Source organism: Coregonus clupeaformis, chromosome 14, assembly GCF_020615455.1.
Source record: "Coregonus clupeaformis isolate EN_2021a chromosome 14, ASM2061545v1, whole genome shotgun sequence".
In the NCBI taxonomy this organism is placed as follows: domain Eukaryota; kingdom Metazoa; phylum Chordata; class Actinopteri; order Salmoniformes; family Salmonidae; genus Coregonus; species Coregonus clupeaformis.
The window spans coordinates 36,594,399-36,615,475 of NC_059205.1; the positions used below are offsets into that span (position 1 = coordinate 36,594,399).

Genomic DNA, 21,077 nt, shown 5'->3' on the forward strand with positions numbered 1-21,077 from the left:
CTTATCTCGTGTTTCTCTTTCTTAGCCCAAACAGATATATTACTTTCAGCCACGTCGTAGTCTGGAAGGATCCCCAGAATGCAAACAGAGGCAGCATTCTAGGAAGTGTCCACATTCAAAAACATGTGGCACTTCCGAGTGAAAGGACTTCTTTCCCAAAAATCTGTTTTCTAAATTAAGACATTCTACACAAAACTCATTTATAAAGAGCGGGATGGGGATACACAGTGAGTGTCTACAAAACAATGAAATTTACTGTGAATTATTATGTTTGCGACAAATACAAAAACTGGTCTCAAGAAAACAAAAGAACCAATGTGAACCCTTAATAAAGTACACAGCATATGTAGTTTGTTCCAGAGGAACAATGTGCTGAACATCTCCATCTGATCAATCTGAGTGTCAAAGGGTATATGTTAACATTCTTTTTTTCCCAGTGGCAGCTGCTGGATGGCAGGCTGCTGGATGGAAGGCAGCTTGGATTCATTGTTGTTCATGGCCTCCTTCCGGTGAGCCAGGAACGGGTACATGCATTTGTCTGCTCCAAGAAACTGGTACATGCAAACGATGGCGTCAAAGGGCAAGACACTGCAATAGCCAGGGATACAGAAATGAATAAATGATCAGTAAGCACATAAAGCTATGGCTCCCATGATATACATTTGATAGTGGCACAATCCCTGCAAGAGGGGGGAAATCAGAGAATATACAATAATAATATAATATAATATGCCATTTAGCAGACGCTTTTATCCAAAGCGACTTACAGTCATTGGATGTCATTAAGTTTACCTAAGAGATAGTTGTTTGACAAAACCTGGGTATCTGGATATTCAGGTTGTGTACTACTTACGTCTTCATGAAACAGACTATGTACATAATCCGAGGTGTACAGATCATGGGCTGGTCTGTTAGGATAGCCCTCATTGCCTGCTGCACACACTGCTCTGGCTTCAACGGAGGGAAGAGTGGGGCAATCTCTTTCCTGATGGGACAAAAATAGTCATCAATTAGTTTGTGGTGTCTTTGCATGATTTCATATTTGATGATGCCAAGAATAAATTAGCACTGTGTTCAGATATGAATACACTTGTTAATGTAACACTTTACCTACTTGATTTTACAACCTTTGAACATGTCAGTATCAACTAAGAAAGGACAGACCAGCGTCATCTTTATCCTGTCTTTCTCAGCTGCTTTCAGCTCGTGGCTGAGGGACTCATGAAAGCCTATAGCACCAAACTTGCTGGCACAGTAGTCCTGGTAAAAGACAGAATTTGAGATAGAAATTGGTTTGATAAAATACTCTTGTATACTGTAAGAAGGTATACTGTAGTTTTATCAGTGGAGAATATCCTGCTAACCTCAACACCAGCAGTGGTGAACAGACCCAGGGAGCTGGCTACCGTCACAATGTGTCCATGGTTCAGCTCAAGCATCTTGGGAACAAAAGCCTTGGTAGTCTGAAATTGAAAAACATGCCAAAAGCATTCTTATGGTAAGAATACAAACATTGCATGGCAAGTGACAACTGATATTACTGTAGAAAAATGAGTCCTAAGCAGATATTCATATAGGTCTATCCCATCTCCTTTGGAAATACACTTCAGTGTCACTGGAGTAGTCCATGTGAAACTAAGTGATCAGGTTGAGTGCAATGCAACTGACCCAAAAGTGAGCGTGGCAGTTGACCATCATGGTGCGCTCTAGGAGTTCATCTGGACACTCCAGCAGGTGATGTCCTGAGACCACCCCAGCATTGTTGATCAGGATATCAATGTTGCCCACTTCACGTTGCACCTTATCTGCAGTCAAGTACACCTCCTCTCTCTTGCTTACATCACACAGATAAGTGTAGACCTTGGGCTGAATCTGAGATACATCTCCCTCACCATCCACTGGACCTGTAGAGCAGGGGAGATGGTCCTTGTCTGGTTTAGTGGAACAATATTTCAAGGTGCATTCCATAACATTTGCAAACACAAACAGCAATTTATTTTCTGATATCCCTCAATCTTTAGTGTTAAAGGAATTATATTAGAGATACATATTTGTCCATCATATCATTTGAAACGAAATAGTGTAGGCCTACCTAAGTGTCCTATGACAACACAATAACAATGGATTATGTCCTAGTTTTTGGGTTATAATGTAAATCATAATATGAATCATAGGCTACTCTTTTAAAAAATCAATAGGTCTACATATAGTCCCGTGTAGCTCAGTTGGTAGAGCATGGCGTTTGCAACGCCAGGGTTGTGGGTTCGTTTCCCACGGGGGGCCAGTATGAAAAATGTATGCACTCACTAACTGTACCTCGCTCTGGATAAGAGCGTCTGCTAAAATGTACATTGAAATGACCAACCCTAGAAATATTGGATTGCACCTTTAAAGGGCAATTTAGCAGTTTCAGTAAAAAGCCGAGGGATGGGGCTGGAGAAATGTAATCACTCAAATTCATTGAGCTAGGGATGCAAGGATCGACCATCCATGATAGAAAAATTATAGTTTTAACCATGTTTTGATTCTATACAGTGTTACTTTACATTTATTTTTGGGATTCTGATGGGGCACAACAGTTAAACTAAGCTCATTAAGCATTTATCAGTTATATTATTCAAGAATCAATGGGTACATATTAATTTATATGTCCAAACATTCATGTAACAACTCATGATTTGTGGGGCGGCAGGTAGCTTAGTGGTTAAGAGCGTTGTGCCAGTAACCGAAAGGTCGCTGCTTCTAATCCCCGAGCCGACTAGGTGAAAAATCTGTCGATGTGCCCTTGAGCAAGGCACTTAACCCTAATTGCTCCTGTAAGTCGCTCTGGATAAGAGCGTCTGTTAAATGACTAAAAGTGTAAAATGTAATGATTTCCCCTTTAAAAGTAAAGTAGTATAATTTCAGAAAGCAGCAGTTTGCCAACTTTCAGGGTTCCTACTGGTAATGTCGCTGTAGATTTGTCGCACGATCTCAGCAGTCTCCTCGTTACTTTCCCAATTGATGTCCCAAAGGACGACCGTAGCACCTCTTCTCGCAAACTCCTTGGCAAAGTGTCTTCCAAGGCCGCTTCCCGCCCCAGTGATCACACAAACCTGACCCATTACATTCTTCTCTTTAGGACGCACAAGCCATCTCGTTCCAGCCAACACAAAAGTCCAGAGAACTTTGCACGACACTAAGCAGAATTCAACAAAAATATTCATGGTAAGAAATAGGCCTTCAGAAAGATTTCCAGACCATGACAATTTTGAGGAAAGATCAGACAACAAACTTCACTTTGATAGCCTATTGTGCAGCTGTTGTACTAATTGTTGCTAGTTGCTACTTTGTTGATAGTACTACTGCTTGTTCACGAGGATCAACTTGCACAAAGCACTGCGCATAATTCTTATTTTCTTCTTCTTTGGAGTTTAACGGCGGTTGGCATCCAATGTGTTGCATTACCGCCCCCAAACTGGAGTATGCTATAAATCCATTATACTTCGTAATACAAAAGGAGAAAAGGACACACACACACACACACACACACACACACACACACACACACACACATATATATATATATATATATATATATATATATATATATATATATATACACACACACATACAAAAAAGTATATATATATATTATTATTATTTTTAAACACCACCCCATTCCACTATTTAACCCTATCTAAGCTTACTCCAGGCCAACGGTCTAGGAGGACAGAACACTACCACTCAACATCCCCTGCCAATCTTCTCCAGTAAAACCTCAATCCCATGTACTTCTCTGCAGCTGCCACCACAACCTCTATTTTCTGTGACTTACATTCCATTTCTGCAGTACAGTTGACAACCATGGCTATGAATGCTAAGAAACCCACCTGACTGAAGCACATATTATTCCCATCCCTCTCTATTGGTCTCTGCCTACTCACAGGAATCGTCTCAGGATCCCTCACCCTGTACCCATCTTACTCTACCACTCTCTTCACTGCTTCAGCATATGGCACTTTCTGTACTACTCTGACCCAGGCAACTTCAACCTGCCTTTCTCTCACCTGACACCTCCGGTCTCCAGTTCCATGGGCACCCCACAGCTAACACACACAACGTTTTCCACTGATACTACACATTCCTTCGTCTCATGCCCTCCTGCACACTTCTCACATCTAGGAATCTCCCTCCTACACACTGCTGCAACATGGCCATAAGCTTGGCTCTCACTGGATAACTAACACATCCAAACTTGACCTTGTCGTGCAAAGACTCTGCATCAAAACTCAACAGGACAGACAATGTCTTCTCCGTTTCACCATGTTTTCCACCGTGTCTGCATCACACCAAATGGCAGGCGTCACAGACACCAGGAATCTTCAATTTCAGCTGAGCCTCCTCAACACTTAATGCCACCCCGTTATCACTCCTTTCAACAGCACCCTGTTCCGGAGAGCAAAGCAAGTCACAGTTCTTGTCTCTAGTCGCGTCGTCCGAAGTGCCTGCTCCCTCTGGACAGAAGCACACTAAATCATCACGAGTCCACTTCGCGTTACTTTCACCGACTCAACAGTCCCCAACCTCTTCTCCACCCAACCAGACACCACATATGGATCAGTCAGAATACAAGGATCCATTCTCTCCACAAATCTCACTCCTACTGGGCCAGAATCATCCTTGTCATCATCGGGACGAGGCTCGAACTCGGCGGTCCTCACCGCAGGTAATTCATCCTCACTTTCGTCAGGTTCCATCTCTGAACTACTGGAGCACGTATCCCTCTTTTTGCACTTGACACCAACCTTCCTCATCACACCGCTTCCCTCTACACTCAGCTCCTTTTCAGCAGCCATCACTGCACCTGCCACCACATTTAATTCATCCTCACTCTCGTCACATTCAATTTCCTTCTCTAGCTCTTCCAAAAGTTCTGTGTGATCCTCCATTCCGTATTCACTCAAAACATATTCCACTTTTCTTTAACCTCACTCCTCCGACTTCCAAGTGTAATGATTAAACCTATCCTTATTGTTAGAAGACTAGCGTGTGTAAATCAGTCCCGCCTTCTTCCTAAAATAAACAGAGAATTCTGGACATTAGGTACAAGTGTAAGGTAAATCTATTGCTGTTGCATTATCATTCAATCATCACTATAGCACTTCCCCTAAACATATCCCTGGTTCAATGCTTTTTTATTGAAGTTCATTTGACAGCCAGGGATTGACTGATTATCACTGAATTGAGAGCTCCCTGATGGACTTGGTTGGACGGTTCCTAGATAGGGGCTACTACAGTGCCATTCAATAGAAGGGAATGTAGCACATTTGCCCCAGAAAATGTGTTTTTGTTCTCTCCTCTCATACTGTATATGTCTGGTCTATTCACCTTATTTTTGAAAATGTCCATGACATGTAAAGAGAGAATCTTGAAGACCCCTCTGTAAGCACACAATCACAAAGGCAGGGTCACATGAGCACATTTTATTTGTCTTGCATATGGTAATCAACTTATTGGAAACAATAAGTTACTATTCATTCACTATCAAGTTATGTTGACTTACAATTAAGATTACTATGGTCACATACCTTTAAAACAACCAAAGAAAATGGGGTATGGAAGGAACATCACAAAAAGCAGGCAGATGAGGAATTGACCCTATAGTTACCTACATTACGCTGTGGTTGTAAGTATTGATTTGAGGATATGAGTATGATAGAGCTAACTGTACAAAATAATGTAAGATAATTACAACCAAAATACAAATGGACATTGAGGTTTTACAGATGACTTGGTGAATGAGGTGGTGTTATATCAGGGAGTGTCACTGCAGTAACTCTTCCTGTTGCCCTGACATCTCAATTATGAACTAATATAAGCCTACTGTACTGTACTGTACATTACTGACAACAAATGGTACTTTGAAAGGAGGACGTAAGCCATGATATGACAAAGCTTTCAAGTTATACAAAACATGATAACTCAGTACAATAGCTATTTGCATATCATCACCTCATATATCTCCCTACTAGAAAGACATTATTTATAGATCTCTATGAACCAGCCAAATTATGTAGGTTTTCGCCTTCTCATAAATTTATATTTATGAAAAGGCACACAATTCATACATTTACCAGGAATTATTACAGTCCTGATCCATTTTATCTTAGAAAAATGGAATCAATCATACAAGCAAACAAAACATAATATGGTAACATGATCTACTTTAAATAGAATATAAGCGCAGTAGTTGATATAGTTAATATACTGTATTATTCAGATTGTCTGCAGATGGCCCTCCTGATTCAGTTCAGATTTATAAGTATAGTTTTTTTTTTAAGCTGCAACAGTTGAGATGTGCCATGCAATACTTGAAAATGCACAATTAATTCAATAAAGATGTTACTTTCTTCAATATTAAGATGCATTCCAATCAGAGATATGCATGAATTCTTGGATTAATTAAAGTGCCTTAAAATCCTCCGTCTTTAGAGGGCAGTGTTACACTTTCTTCCTAAGTGCTGTACTGTATTGCAGGGTTTCCGAAAATCAGTCCCAGGGCCCCCCTGGGTGCACGTTTTGGTTTTTGCCCACAGCTGATTCAAATAACCAACTCATCATCAAGCTTTGATTATTTGAATCAGCTGTGTAGTGCTAGGGAAAAAACCAAAACGTGCACCCGGGGGGTATTAGACCTACTGTGACCACAATCATCCCCATACAATATAAATTAAACTTGACACATCAAACATACACAGTAATTGTTCCAACTAGCATACATACATGTACATATCCAATACATTTTCTGCACTTCTCTATGCAAAAGGCAGCATTACAACAACATAAATACAGTGAGGAGTGTAACAACACAGATTTCCTTTGATCACAATGGATCTGGTACTCAGTAATAATACATGTCCATTTTAGTGAAGAACCTGAAAAACCATTCAGTTGAAATGATCTGTATCTCAGTGAATGAATTGCTGCTGTATGATAATATTTTCAATAGTATAATGCCATTATCTAATCACTTTTGTCATAGTGTAAATACCGGTACATGAGGTGCCATGCAATACTGATGTGGCTTGTCCATTTCCCATTCCATCGATGCAGGGTTGCACCACAACAATGCTAAACATATAAATGAGGGACATAAGCTCATTCACATGAACAGAATATAACATAGTAGAATATAAAGTATTTAAAAGCAATCATAGATAGTCATGTATAGGCTATTTTTAAAACTGTATTTTCTTATTGGTCTATTTCCATATAGGCAGATGTTTAACAATTGCTATATAATATGCTGCACTTTCTTTTCTTTTTGCTTAGTTTCATTTCTCATTTCCCTGAACTAGGAGGCCCTTGCTTGTTCCATATACAATATATCTCTCGGTTGACTTGATTGAGAACAATGCAAAATCTAAACAGATACAATAACATGAGATGGAATTGAAACTTTGCTAATTAATGCAAGTCATATCAAGTAACAGAATATGATATGACATTGATACTGCTCGACAAATGATGAGGCCTTATATAAAAATCCCAGTCTTTCCACATTCCCCTCTTCAGTCGATGTCCTTGTCCCACCACACTTCAGAAAAAAATATTCAGCAAGCTACAAAAAGAAACTTGCAATGTACAGCTAGCTACGTAAAAAGTCCAGGACCATAATGTACAATTTGTTCATAAATGTCCTCATTCATACTAGTTTTTTTTTGTTGCTCACATTGGAGCCTTATAGTAAAATCCACTGTTATAAGTTCAATGTCTGCAGCAAGCAGCAGCTCTCATAGGTCTTCAGAAACAGTGATGTTATCAGAAAAAATAATTGTCAAGCCATGCAGACAACTTATTGTTCAATACATTAGTGTGCTTCATCTTTTTGTTCTTCATAGACAAATAGAGAGTCTGTTTCATCTTTCCTTGACCTTCCACCTATACTCGTCACATGCTTGTTTCACAAGACGGAGACAGACTTCCATCCAGAACTATGTGATTTTCCATTTGGCTGTTGCCTGCCTCTCCTTCAACGTTGCCGGCAACAACCACTTCCTGAGTAGTGCAGTTGGGTGATTTAGGTGACAAAGGGCTGAAGACGGCGGCCCTGTCCATGTGATTTCCGCTGTGGCTTAAGCTGGTAGGCTGACCTTTGCCCTCTAAGCCCTGGGCTGCATCCTCTCCTTGCCCTGACTGTCCTGCCCGTGGGCTGGTCACCGGGGCCTGGCCTGGGGGTGGGGAGGGCTGGTATTCTGGTGGAGACAGAGTAGCACTGGGAGGCGTTGATGGTATCTCTGCCTGAGATTCAATGAAATTCACTTTTAGAGTTTTCGTCTTCTGTGGGTTGCCTCTGAGAGAACTGCGGATGCTTTCAACACTCATGTCAAAGCTTTGATTATCCTCCCCCTGTGATGCCCCCTCTGGATTACTTGAGACAAACTCATAAAGACCCTCCTTGATGATGGTGGCTGGCGGAACTTTCTCTTGGGTTTTTGGTTCCATAGAGGTGATCTGGCTGAGGTCGAGGGGAGGAGGAGCCTTCCGTCCTGCTACGTTAGGGAGGAGGGCACTGCTTTCTGCCACACTGAACTCTGTAGTGCAGCTGGCGAAGCTGTCCACACTGGATGGGCTCCTGAGGTCACCGCTGGCTCGTTCCCTAATTAGGGGGGGCTTTAGTCCGGAAGACACCACCCTCATTTCCATGTTCTCCTTAAGCTTCTGTCCTTGTTCATGTGGAGCTCCCGAGCCAACGTTGGCAGTGGTCGTCATCTTGTTGTACATCTCCTCCAATATCTGGGCATTCAGGTGCTGTGGGCTGGTTCTTGGAGGATTTACCCTATCTGGAGATCCCAGTTGAGCAACCTCTTTATACCTCGCCTGGGATTTTGGACTAGCCTCAGCGTTGCCGTGCCTACTGCTCCACCTACTTGGTGAGAGATGGTTATCCATTGGCTGTTTCTCGTCACCTTTCTCCACCATAACGTCCGTCAGCTCCATACTGCGAGCGAACGCATCCTTCAGATTCATAGACACAATACTGCCATTCCTCTTGGCCCGCTCCAAGGCCTCTCTCCTCTTGATGGCTTTCTCCTGTCTCTTCTGCTCCCTGTAGAACTCTGAGAAGTTGTTCACAATGATAGGGATGGGCAATGCAATGACCAACACACCTGCAATACAGCAGAGCCCACCGACTATTTTACCAAGAAGAGTTTGTGGATAAATGTCCCCATAACCTACAGTTGTCATGGTAATGGTAGCCCACCAGAATGAAGCAGGAATACTAGTGAATTTGGTGGCATCTTCGTCTTTCTCTGCAAAGAATACCAGGCTGGAGAAGATCATGATGCCCATAGCCAGAAACAATATCAACAGACCCAGTTCATTGTAACTGCGCCGAAGGGTGAACCCAAGGGACTGCAGTCCAGTGGAATGTCTGGCCAGTTTTAGAATTCTTAAGATTCTCATGATACGGAATATCTGGACCACTCGTCTGACATTCTGGAACTGCAGAACACTTTTGTTGGATTCGGTCAGGAAAATAGTTACATAGTAGGGCAGGATAGCTAGTAAATCAATGACATTCAGTGGGCCTTTGCTGAACTGCCACTTGTCAGGAGAAGAGAGGAAGCGTAGGAGGTACTCCATTGTGAACCAGGCGATGCACACAGCTTCAACATGCGCTAGGCTGGGATTGTCATTGACCTGTCCAAACTCATCAACGACTTGTAGCTCTGGCAAGGTATTGAGTGATAATGAGATTGTTGATAGAACGATGAAGAAGACAGAGACAAAGGCCAGGAACTGAAAGACAAAGAAACAAAAAAATAGAAAATGAGTCATGATCAGATAGCTGAGACAACTCTTATTACACACAAACATCAGTGTGTGTGCATGTGTGTGTATGCATACTAGTTACTTATTCTAGTTAACCAGGTATGATGATGTGAGCAATACCAGAAATGGTTTTGTAAGGCACAGATGACAGAGCAGAGTGCAATATTTCCTCCCATCCATCTAAATGTGGCCGGCAGCAGAGGCTCTATTATGGATTGATAATCAATGTTTTAAAGCAGATATCCTCTCAACTCTGCAGCACATTGGCCACTCCTTCCTTAACCCAAGAAACACTCAAATCAGAGATATATGATACAGGAAACAAACAAATCACCACTTATCACATCAGTTAATTAACAGCATATAGATTTCTGTCTGCTATTTCCTGTATGTCATGGTTCTAAGAATTCTTTGTCAACGGCCATCTTGCTCAAGTTAAATTAGCACTAACATGCGCAAACACCAAAGGTTGTTGTAGGTCAAACCTGTGAGGTGTGTGTGTGTGTGTTTGCATGTGTATGTTCACTTCTTCATCAAGACAAGGGCACAGGTTTAGTGCCCTGTGGAAATAGACAAATTCTTATTATATCTCTCTTAGCTATCCCTGGTCGGTCCAGCCACCCTCCCTCCCTGGGTCCCCAAGGCCTGTGACGCTGTCATCGCATGGGCCTGACCTCCCTGCAACTCTCTCTTAATCACGGCTATAGAGGAGAATTAACCCCAGGTTAGAAAAGCCTCAGACACCAAAATAGATCTGCATCTCCAACTCCCCCGTAGAAATACAATCAGTTGTGATTAGCAGACAGAGCCCAAAAACTATGACATGAGAATACAGTATCTGTGGGATATTCAGTCGCACAGACAGCGAAGGACAAATAAAAAGTTGCCGGTTTAATTTCAACTCGTCTAAAGGATGCACAGGTGTTTGAATGAGATAACTAATTAAATAAAAAGACAGATCCCTCATTGCAGATAATACTGTTAGGAGTTAGCAGTAACAGTTCAAGATGGGATGATTACTTTGCAAATAAAATGTAAGGATACATTTGCCTTCACAAGGTATATCCAAACAGGTCAGGCCATACTGTAGTATTTAGCACAGTTGATTTTCACATGACAACCTTGCTGCAGTGCTGCAGGACGTAACATGACTAATTGACATAACTGTGACCACTCTCTGCATCTCCAAGTGTTTTATGTGAACAAGCCCAATTTTCATATTGTCAAATGAGCAATACTGTATGTGTGCAACATAAAATGTGACAGTATGGGCTTAAGTCTCAATATTGGCATAGCAGGCTGTATTGGCAAGCATCTGTAGTGTTTCAGTGTCATTAGTCCTTTAAAATATGAGTGCAATGAAAGTGAAGGGCAGTCTTGCCAGGGACAAGTGGGGGAGCTCAAATGACTGGCTTAGAGAGCTATTGATAGGACTCTTGGCCTTGTGGCTACACAGAACAATCCCTTTCTGAAGGGGTTTCCCACATCCCATGAAGCAAATGCAATTATAGAGTTTATAAACTGTCATGGATTCTCTTATCATTTCAAACATAAATATAATATTTGTAGGCTAATACTTGCTAACTTTAAAAGTCCCTGCACATAGCCTATAGCCATACATACACACTGTGTTGCATTGATCAATGATTATGCACAATCAGCTTTCTATACACAATATCCTGTCTGCGGCTTGCATTTTCCGTGGGGGTGTTTAGAATGACAATGTTGACTGAAGAAGAAGTATCAGATTATTTTGGTTGATTCTTCCTGTTGAGGAAAGAATGAGTAACCACTTCTAACCTCTCTCTATCCTTACTATAGATAGCCACCAAATCCTATTACAATTATCCTGAAATGTCCTCCTCACAGAGACAAGCACATGCTGAAGCTCCTATACTTATGGCCCTCAGGAGAAGGGGGAGGGTTTATACCGACTTATTATACCCGCATCTACATATTAAGTGAATAAATCACAGATTTGTTGAAGAATGAAAAATGTCCAGAAGAGCACATAAGGTGATTTACAGTGAAAGTGGCCATAGGTGTGACAGCCTGTCGATGCCACGTGAGTCACTGAAAACTGCCTGCATCTGTTGCCAGCTACTTCTGAGAAAGCCTCCTGCCAAGACCGAGCCAAGGACTAGCTAAGAATCTACTGTATCACACCTGAGCACTGATCCATGAGGCAAATGGACACTCTATAATCATGATATACTGTAGAGTAGTTTGGCTCGTAAAAATTAATAAAAATGATGCTTAGAATGAGCCACAACTAGTGGGAAAACATATCTGTTGGTTCCAGTAATAAAGTACCATGATCCATACAAGTATTGGTAATGCTGATTCTTTTGAGCAATTATGTGGTTAGTAGCAATTGGTAGGCCTACTTCCTGGTATTTTGATAGTTCTATAGTTGTCATGGCGCCTAGTGGCAGCCTAGGCAGAGAGCTCATATACATTCTGTACATACAGTACCAGTCAAAAGTTTGGACACACCTACTCATTCAAGGGTTTTTCTTTATTTTTACTATTTTTTACATTGTAGAATAATAGTGAAGACATCAATACTATGAAATAACACATATGGAATCATGTAGTAACCAAACAAGTGTTAAACAAATCAAAGTACATTTTATATTTGAGAATCTTCAATTAGCCACCCTTTGCCTTGATGACAGCTTTGCACACTCTTGGCATTCTCTCAACCAGCTTCACCCGGAATGCTTTTCCAACAGTCTTTAAGGAGTTCCCACATATGGTGAGCACTTGTTGGCTGCTTTTCCTTCACTCTGCGGTCCGACTCATCCCAAACCATCTCAATTGGGTTGAGGACGGGGGATTGTGGAGGCGAGGTCATCTGATGCAGCACTCCATCACTCTCCTTGGTCAAATGGCCCTTACACAGCCTGGAGGTGTGTTGGGTCGTTGTCCTGTTGAAAAGCAAATGATAGACCCACTAAGCCCAAACCAGATGGAATGGCATATCGCTGTAGAATGCTGTGGTAGCCATGCTGGTTATTTCTATTTCAAGATGGCGCCGGATAAGATGGCTGCTGTTTTACAGCCCTCTAACCAATTGTACTATTACGTGTGTTTAATAAAATGTGTTTTTTCGCATAATGTTTCTGCCATCGTCTCTTATAACCAAAAAGAGCTTCTGGATATCAGGACAGCGATTACTCACCTCGTATTGGACGAAGATTTTTTCTTCAACGAGTCGGACGCGAAGGATATCCTACAGACATCCGACAAGGCCCAAATCCCTGTCATTCGCAGGAAAAAGAGACGGCGATATCGTGGACGTAGGTCGGGGTGCCTTGTAAGGATCCGACGGCGAGCGAGTAAACTGCCTCTTCCATCAATCCTATTAGCCAATGTTCAATCATTTGAAAATAAATTATATGACCTAATATTATGGTTATCCTACCAACGGGACATTAAAAACTGTAATATCTTATGTTTCACCGAGTCGTGGCTGAACGACGACATGGACAACATACAGCTGACGGGATATATGCTACATCGGCAGGATAGAACGGCTGACTCCGGTAAGACAAGGGGTGGCGGTCTGTGTATATTTGTAAACAACAGCTGGTGCACAAAATCAAATACTAAGGAAGTCTCGAGGTTTTGCTCACCTAAGGTAGAGTATCTTATGATAAGCTGTAGACCACACTATTTACCAAGAGAGTTTTCATCTATATTTTTCATAGCTGTCTATTTACCACCACAAACCAATGCTGGCATTAAGATTGCACTCAATGAGCTGTATAAGGCCATAACTAAACAGGAAAACGCTCACCCAGAGGCAGCGTTCCTAGTGGCCGGGGACTTTTTAATGCAGGGAAACTAAAATCTGTTCTACCTAATTTCTACCAGCATGTTAAATGTGCAACCAGAGGGAAAAAAACTCTAGACCACCTTTACTCCACACACAGAGACGTATACAAAGCTCTCCCTCGCCCTCCATTTGGCAAATCTGACCATAACTCTATCCTCCTGATTCCTGCTTATAAGCAAAAACTAAAGCAGGAAGCACCAGTGACTCGGTTAATAAAAAAGTGGTCAGATGACGCAGATCCTAAGCTACAGGACTGTTTTGCTGGCACAGACTGGAACATGTTCTGGGATTCTTCAGATAGCATTGAGGAGTACACCACATCAGTCACTGGCTTCATCAATAAGTGCATCGATGACATTGTCCCCACAGTGACCGTACGTACATACCCCAACCAGAAGCCATGGATTACAGGCAACATCCGCACTGAGCTAAAGGGTAGAGTTGCCGCTTTCAAGGAGCGGGACTCTAACCCGGACGCTTATAAGAAATCCCGCTATGCACTCCAACGAACCATCAAACAGGCAAAGAGTCAATACAGGACTAAGATTGAATCGTACTACACCGGCTCTGACGCTCGTCGGATGTGGCAGGGCTTGAAAACTATTACAGACTACAAAGGGAAGCACAGCCGCGAGCTGCCCAGTGACACAAGCCTACCAGACGAGCTAAACCACTTCTATGCTCGCTTCGAGGCAAGCAACACTGAAGCATGCATGAGAGCACCAGCTGTTCCGGATGACTATGTGATCACGCTCTCCGTAACCGATGTGAGTAAAACTTTTAAGCAGGTCAACATTCACAAGGATGCAGGGCCAGACGGATTACCAAAACGTGTACTCCGAGCATGTGCTGACCAACTGGCAAGTGTCTTCACTGACATTTTCAACATGTCCCTGACTGAGTCTGTAATACCAACATGTTTCAAGCAGACCACCATAGTCCCCGTGCCCAAGGACACTAAGATAACCTGCCTAAATGACTACCGACCCGTAGCACTGACGTCTGCAGCCATGAAGTGCTTTGAAAGGCTGGTCATGGCTCACATCAACATCAATATCCCAGAAACCCTAGACTCACTCCAATTTGCATACCGCCCCAAGAGATCCACAGATTATGCAATCTCTATTGCACTCCACACTGCCCTTTCCCACCGGGACAAGAGGAACACCTACGCGAGAATGCTATTCATTGACTACAGCTCAGTGTTCAACACCATAGTGCCCTCAAAGCTCATCACTAAGCTGATCCTGGGACTAAACACCTCCCTCTGCAACTGGATCCTGGACTTCCTGACGGGCCTCCCCCAGGTGGTAAGGATAGGTAACAACACATCTGCCACGCTGATCCTCAACAAGGGGGCCCCTCAGGGGTGCGTGCTCAGTCCCCTCCTGTACTCCCTGTTCACCCATGACTGCATGGCCAGGCACGACTCCAACAACATCATTAAGTTTGCCGATGACACAACAGTGGTAGGCCTGATCACCGACAACGATGAGACAGCCTATAGGCACGCCCCCATTCTCATCGACGGGCTGTAGTGGAACAGGTTGAGAGCTTCAAGTTCCTTGGTGTCCACATCACCTACAAACTATCATGGTCCAAACACACCAAGACAGTCGCGAAGAGGGCACGACAAAAAGTATTCCCCCTCAGGAGACTGAAAAGATTTGGCATGGGTCCTCAGATCCTCAAAAAGTTATACAGCTGCACTATCGAGAGCATCCTGACTGGTTACATCACCGCCTGGTATGGCAACTGCTCGGCCTCCGACCGCAAGGCACTACAGAGGGTAGTGCGTACGGCCCAGTACATCACTGGGGCCAAGCTTCCTGCCATCCAGGACCTCTATACCAGGCGGTGTCAGAGGAAGGCCCTCAAAATTGTCAAAGACTCCAGCCCACCCTAGTCATAGATTATTCTCTCTGCTACCGCACGGCAAGCGGTACCGGAGCGCCAAGTCTAGGTCCAAAAGGCTTCTCAACAGCTTCTACCCCCAAGCCATAAGACTCCTGAACAGCTAATCATGGCTACCCGGACTATTTGCACTGCCCCCCCACCCCCACCCCATCTTTTTATGCTGCTGCTACTCTGTTAATTATTTATGCATAGTCACTTTAACTCTACCCACATGTAGATACAGTGAGGGAAAAAAGTATTTGATCCCCTGCTGATTTTGTCCGTTTGCCCACTGACAAAGAAATGATCAGTCTATAATTTTAATGGTAGGTTTATTTGAACAGTGAGAGACAGAATAACAAAAAAAAAATCCAGAAAAACGCATGTAAAAAATGTTATAAATTGATTTGCATTTTAATGAGGGAAATAAGTATTTGACCCCCTCTCAATCAGAAAGATTTCTGGCTCCCAGGTGTCTTTTATACAGGTAACGAGCTGAGATTAGGAACACACTCTTAAAGGGAGTGCTCCTAATCTCAGTTTGTTACCTGTATAAAAGACACCTGTCCACAGAAGCAATCAATCAATCAGATTCCAAACTCTCCACCATGGCCAAGACCAAAGAGCTCTCCAAGGATGTCAGGGACAAGATTGTAGAGCTACACAAGGCTGGAATGGGCTACAAGACCATCGCCAAGCAGCTTGGTGAGAAGGTGACAACAGTTGGTGTGATTATTCGCAAATGGAAGAAACACAAAAGATCTGTCAATCTCCCTCGGCCTGGGGCTCCATGCAAGATCTCACCTCATGGAGTTGCAATGATCATGAGAACGGTGAGGAATCAGCCCAGAACTACACAGGAGGATCTTGTTAATGATCTCAAGGCAGCTGGGACCATAGTCACCAAGAAAACAATTGGTAACACACTACGCCGTGAAGGACTGAAATCCTGCAGCGCCCGCAAGGTCCCCCTGCTCAAGAAAGCACATATACAGGGCCGTCTGAAGTTTGCCAATGAACATCTGAATGATTCAGAGGAGAACTGGGTGAAAGTGTTGTGGTCAGATGTGACCAAAATCGAGCTCTTTGGCATCAACTCAACTCGCCGTGTTTGGAGGAGGAGTAATGCTGCCTATGACCCCAAGAACACCATCCCCACCATCAAAAATGGAGGTGGAAACATTATGCTTTGGGGGTGTTTTTCTGCTAAGGGGACAGGACAACTTCACCGCATCAAAGGGACGATGGACGGGGCCATGTCCCGTCAAATCTTGGGTGAGAACCTCCTTCCCTCAGCCAGGGCATTGAAAATGGGTCGTGGATGGGTATTCCAGCATGACAATGACCCAAAACACACGGCCAAGTCAACAAAGGAGTGGCACATTAAGGTCCTGGAGTGGCCTAGCCAGTCTCCAGACCTTAATCCCATAGAAAATCTGTGGAGGGAGCTGAAGGTTTGAGTTGCCAAACGTCAGCCTCGAAACCTTAATGACTTGGAGAAGATCTACAAAGAGGAGTGGGACAAAATCCCTCCTGAGATGTGTGCAAACCTGGTGGCCAACTACAAGAAACGCCTGACCTCTGTGATTGCCAACAAGGGTTTTGCCACCAAGTACTAAGTCATGTTTTGCAGAAGGGTCAAATACTTATTTCCCTCATTAAAATGCTAATCAATTTATAACATTTTTTACATGCATTTTTCTGGATTTTTTTGTTGTTATTCTGGCTCTCACTGTTCAAATAAACCTACCATTAAAATTATAGACTGATCATGTCTTTGTCAGTGGGCAAACGTACAAAATCAGCAGGGGATCAAATACTTTTTTCCCTCACTGTATTACCTCAACTAGCCGGTGCCACCGCACATTGACTCTGCACCGGTACCCCCCTGTATATAGCCTCCCTACTGTTATTTTATTTGACTTCTGCTCTTTTTTTCTCTCAACACTTTTTTGTTTTTATTAAAAAATAAATGCTTTGTTGGTTAAGGGCTGTAAGTAAGCATTTCACGGTAATGTCTACACCTGTTGTATTCGGCAAATTAAATTTGATTTGATTTGATTTAAGTGTGCCTTGAATTCTAAATAAATCACAGACAGTGCCACCAGCAAAGCACCCCCACACCATAACACCTCCTCCTCCATGCTTTACGGTGGGAAATACACATGCGGGGATCATCCGTTCACCCACACCGCGTCTCACAAAGACACAGCGGTTGGAACCAAAAATCTCCAATTTGGACTCCAGACCAAAGGACTAATTTCCACCGGTCTAATGTCCATTGCTCGTGTTTCTTGGCCCAAGCAGGTCTCTTCTTATTATTGGTGTCCTTGAGTAGTGGTTTCTTTTCAGCAATTCGACCATGAAGGCCTGATTCACACAGTCCCCTCTGAACAGTTGATGTTGAGATGTGTCTGTTACTTGAACTATTTAGGCTGCAATTTCTGAGGCTGGTAACTCTAATGAACTTATCCTCTGCAGCAGAGTTAACTCTGAGTCTTCCATTCCTGTGGCAGTCCTCATGAGAACCAGTTTCATCATAGCGCTTGATGGTTTTAGCGACTGCACTTGAAGAAACGTTCAAAGTTCTGGAAATGTTCCGTATTGACTGATCTTAATGTAATGATGGACTGTCGTTTCTCTTTGCTTATTTGAGCTGTTCTTGCCATAATATGGATTTGGTATTTTACCAAATAGGGCTCTCTCTGTATATCCCCCCTACCTTGTCACAACACAACTGATTGGCTCAAACGCATTAAGAAGGAAAGAAATTCCACAAATCAACTTTTAAGAAGGCACACATGTTAATTGAAATGCATTCCAGGTGACTACCTCATGAAGCTGGTTGAGAGAATGCCAAGAGTGTGCAAAGCTGTCATCAAGGCAAAGGGTGGCTATTTGAAGAATCTCAAATATAAAATATATTTTGATTTGTTTAACTTTTTTGGTTACTACATGATTCCATATGTGTTATTTCATAGTTTTGATGTCTAAACTATTATTCTACAATGTAGAAAATAGTAAAAATAAAGAAAAACCCTTGAATGAGTAGGTGTGTCCAAACTTTCGACTGGTAGTGTATATAATCATATTTAATGCATGCAGAGTTTGCACTGGGACAGCTTTTTCATTACTTAGGAGGATACTTCTGAACAGGGCTTTAACCAGGGTTTGAGTTTTAGTTAGGTCCAGAAGGGGGGAGGGGGTTTACGTTGAAGCTCATTTACTGCATTTCTATACAATAAAACACTTTAAAATGCTATTTGGACAACAGCAAAAACAAGCAAAAATGACCCCAGCCATTTTCACCTTGGCTGCTGTAGGTTCTTTGATCTCAGTCAATCTACAAACGCCTATTAGTTATACAATTGTAATGTTATATCCCTGAAAGAGGGTAAATATGAGAAATGATTCACACTGACATGTAGCATCAGCGACTGTTCAGTCAGTTGTAATGATTAATTGCTTTTTACATAGATATCTATTTTTTCAAATTGCATAGGGTTCACATTTGTATTTCTAGGCATTATTAATAAAGCTCCGCACAAACAGACATCAATGGAGCACACAGATGACTGTATTACCACGTTCACATGAATTATTACAATATTACTTAAGATTCTGTATTAATATCAGTGATGTAATGGTAAAAAATTGTGGGTAATGGATAAGACAAACAACCACCGATATAAACCAAAACGTGTGACATTTTTAGAACTGTATTGTTTGCATTTTGATTACATTTTAATGTAGGCCTATTGGGAAGATAGGCCATGTGGAGATGTTCATATTGAAATATATCTTATTTTTTAAAGTTCCTAACAGGGGACCCCACATGCGGCCCTGACCCCAAGCTTGGGAACCATTGTACTAACCTCTCTCTCTGCTTGCTTCCTCCTTCTCTCTCTCCTATGCTTCCTCCTGCATGCATTGTAGCCTGCCTCAGCCTCACCACTGAGCACCACATCACTGTCTGTCTCAGTAGCCCATAGCTACTCTCTGTAAAGCAAAGTTATTACGAGAACTTAATAGCCTATTTTTTGCTCCTGCTGAGGTAGGCTTTGTTTAACGTTAGCTTACTTACTTACTTCATCCTTCTAGCTGGCTAAGTAATACTAGCCATAGCCCTTCAATGTTACTGCAATAGAAGTCTCTGCCTGTAGCTAGCCACCTGACTGATTGACATACCGTGCCTTCAGAAAGTATTCATACCCCTTTACTTATTCCACATTTTGTTGTGTTACAGCCTACATTCAAAACACACAATACCCCATAATGACAAAGTGAAAATATGTTTTTAGAAATGTAAGCAAATTTATTGAAAATGAAATACAGAAACATCTAATTTACATAAGTATTCACACCCAATATATTGTAGAAGCACCCTTGGCAGTGATTTCAGCTGTGAGTCTTTCTGGGTAAGTCGTTAAGAGCTTTCCACACCTGGATTGTGCAACATTTAGCCATTATTCTTTTCAAAATTCTTCAAGCTTTGTCAAATTGGTTGTTGATCATTACTAGACAATCATTTTTAGGTCTTGCCATAGATTTTCAAGTAGATTAAAGTCAAAACTGCCACTCAGGAACATTCACAAGCATACCCATAACATGATGCAGCCACCACTATGGTTGAAAATATGGAGAGTGCTACTCAGGTTGTATTGGATTTGCCCCAAACATAACACTTTGTATTCAGGACAAAAATGTAATTGCTTTGCCACATTTCTTGCATTATTACTTTAGTGCCTTATTACAAACAGGATGTATGTTTTGGAATATTTAAGTAACTACAATGCTTATCATTCTCAGTTTTCTCCTATCACAGCCATCAAACTCTGTAACTGGTGTAGAGTCACCATTGGCCTCATGGTGAAATCTCTGAGCGGTTTCCTTCCTCTCCAGCAACTGCGTTAGGAATTTTTATTCCTGAACTTATTTAGGCTTGCCGTAACAAAGGGGTTGAATACCTATTGACTCAAGACATTTCAGCTTTTCATTTTTAATTAATTTGTAAACATTTAGAAAAACAATTTCACTTTGACATTATGGGGTGTTGTGTGTAGACCAGTGACAAAACATCTCAATTTAAGCCATTTTAAATTCAGGCTGTAACACAACTAAATGTGGAAAAAGTAAAGGAGTGTGAATACTTTCTGAAGGCACTGTATCTATAAGCGACTACCAGTTCTCTGAGAGTCGTTTTTTGTTTGTTCAGGGAACGTCTGTAGACACGGCAGAAGATGCGGGATGGTTTTAAGATTGCCTTTGGTCCGGCATCTCGCAAACACACTGTCAGCAGCATCTCTACTTTTCCCTACTTCTCTAGCGAGCCATCTCTGAGGTAGGGTAGTTCATTTCATGTCTCAGGCGTGAAAAACCCTTGAATGAGTAGGTGTGTCCAAACTTTTGAGTGGTACTATATATACAGCTGTGGAAATAATTAAGAGACCACTGCAAATTGTTCTTAAATCAGCATCTCTACATGTATGACAGCCATTCTATTCCAGTGTCTGTTGAATTC

General features: G+C 42.2%; 2 protein-coding genes across 2 annotated transcripts in view; both read right to left on the minus strand.

Moving 5' to 3' along the window:
- Positions 1–228: 228 nt before the first annotated feature.
- Positions 229–3,373, minus strand: LOC121580952 (retinol dehydrogenase 10-B). Its single transcript, XM_041896177.2, has 6 exons — positions 2,942–3,373; positions 1,669–1,904; positions 1,365–1,463; positions 1,115–1,260; positions 854–985; positions 229–588 (listed from the first exon to the last, which is right to left on the minus strand). Exons 1-6 carry the CDS (start codon positions 3,204–3,206, stop codon positions 417–419), a joined length of 1,050 nt encoding a protein of 349 aa, XP_041752111.1. The 5' UTR covers positions 3,207–3,373; the 3' UTR covers positions 229–416.
- Positions 3,374–6,677: 3,304 nt separating this feature from the next.
- The window catches only part of LOC121580951 (potassium voltage-gated channel subfamily B member 2-like), a 40,487-nt gene continuing 26,087 nt past the window's right edge, over positions 6,678–21,077 (minus strand). The window contains exon 3 of the mRNA XM_041896176.2: positions 6,678–9,786. Coding sequence (XP_041752110.1) covers positions 7,933–9,786 — 1,854 coding nt within the window. The 3' untranslated portion in view covers positions 6,678–7,932. The remainder of the gene's footprint in view (positions 9,787–21,077) is intronic.

Bases quoted from the DNA above. Each gene is read 5' to 3' on its own strand.
- LOC121580952 (XM_041896177.2), bottom strand. From the start codon at position 3,206: ATGAATATTTTTGTTGAATTCTGCTTAGTGTCGTGCAAAGTTCTCTGG. The intron at 1,905-2,941 runs GTAGGAACCCTG...CCTGCTCTACAG, and splicing joins AATCTACAGCGACATTACCA to GTCCAGTGGATGGTGAGGGA. The intron at 589-853 runs GTAAGTAGTACA...TGGCTATTGCAG, and splicing joins ATAGTCTGTTTCATGAAGAC to TGTCTTGCCCTTTGACGCCA.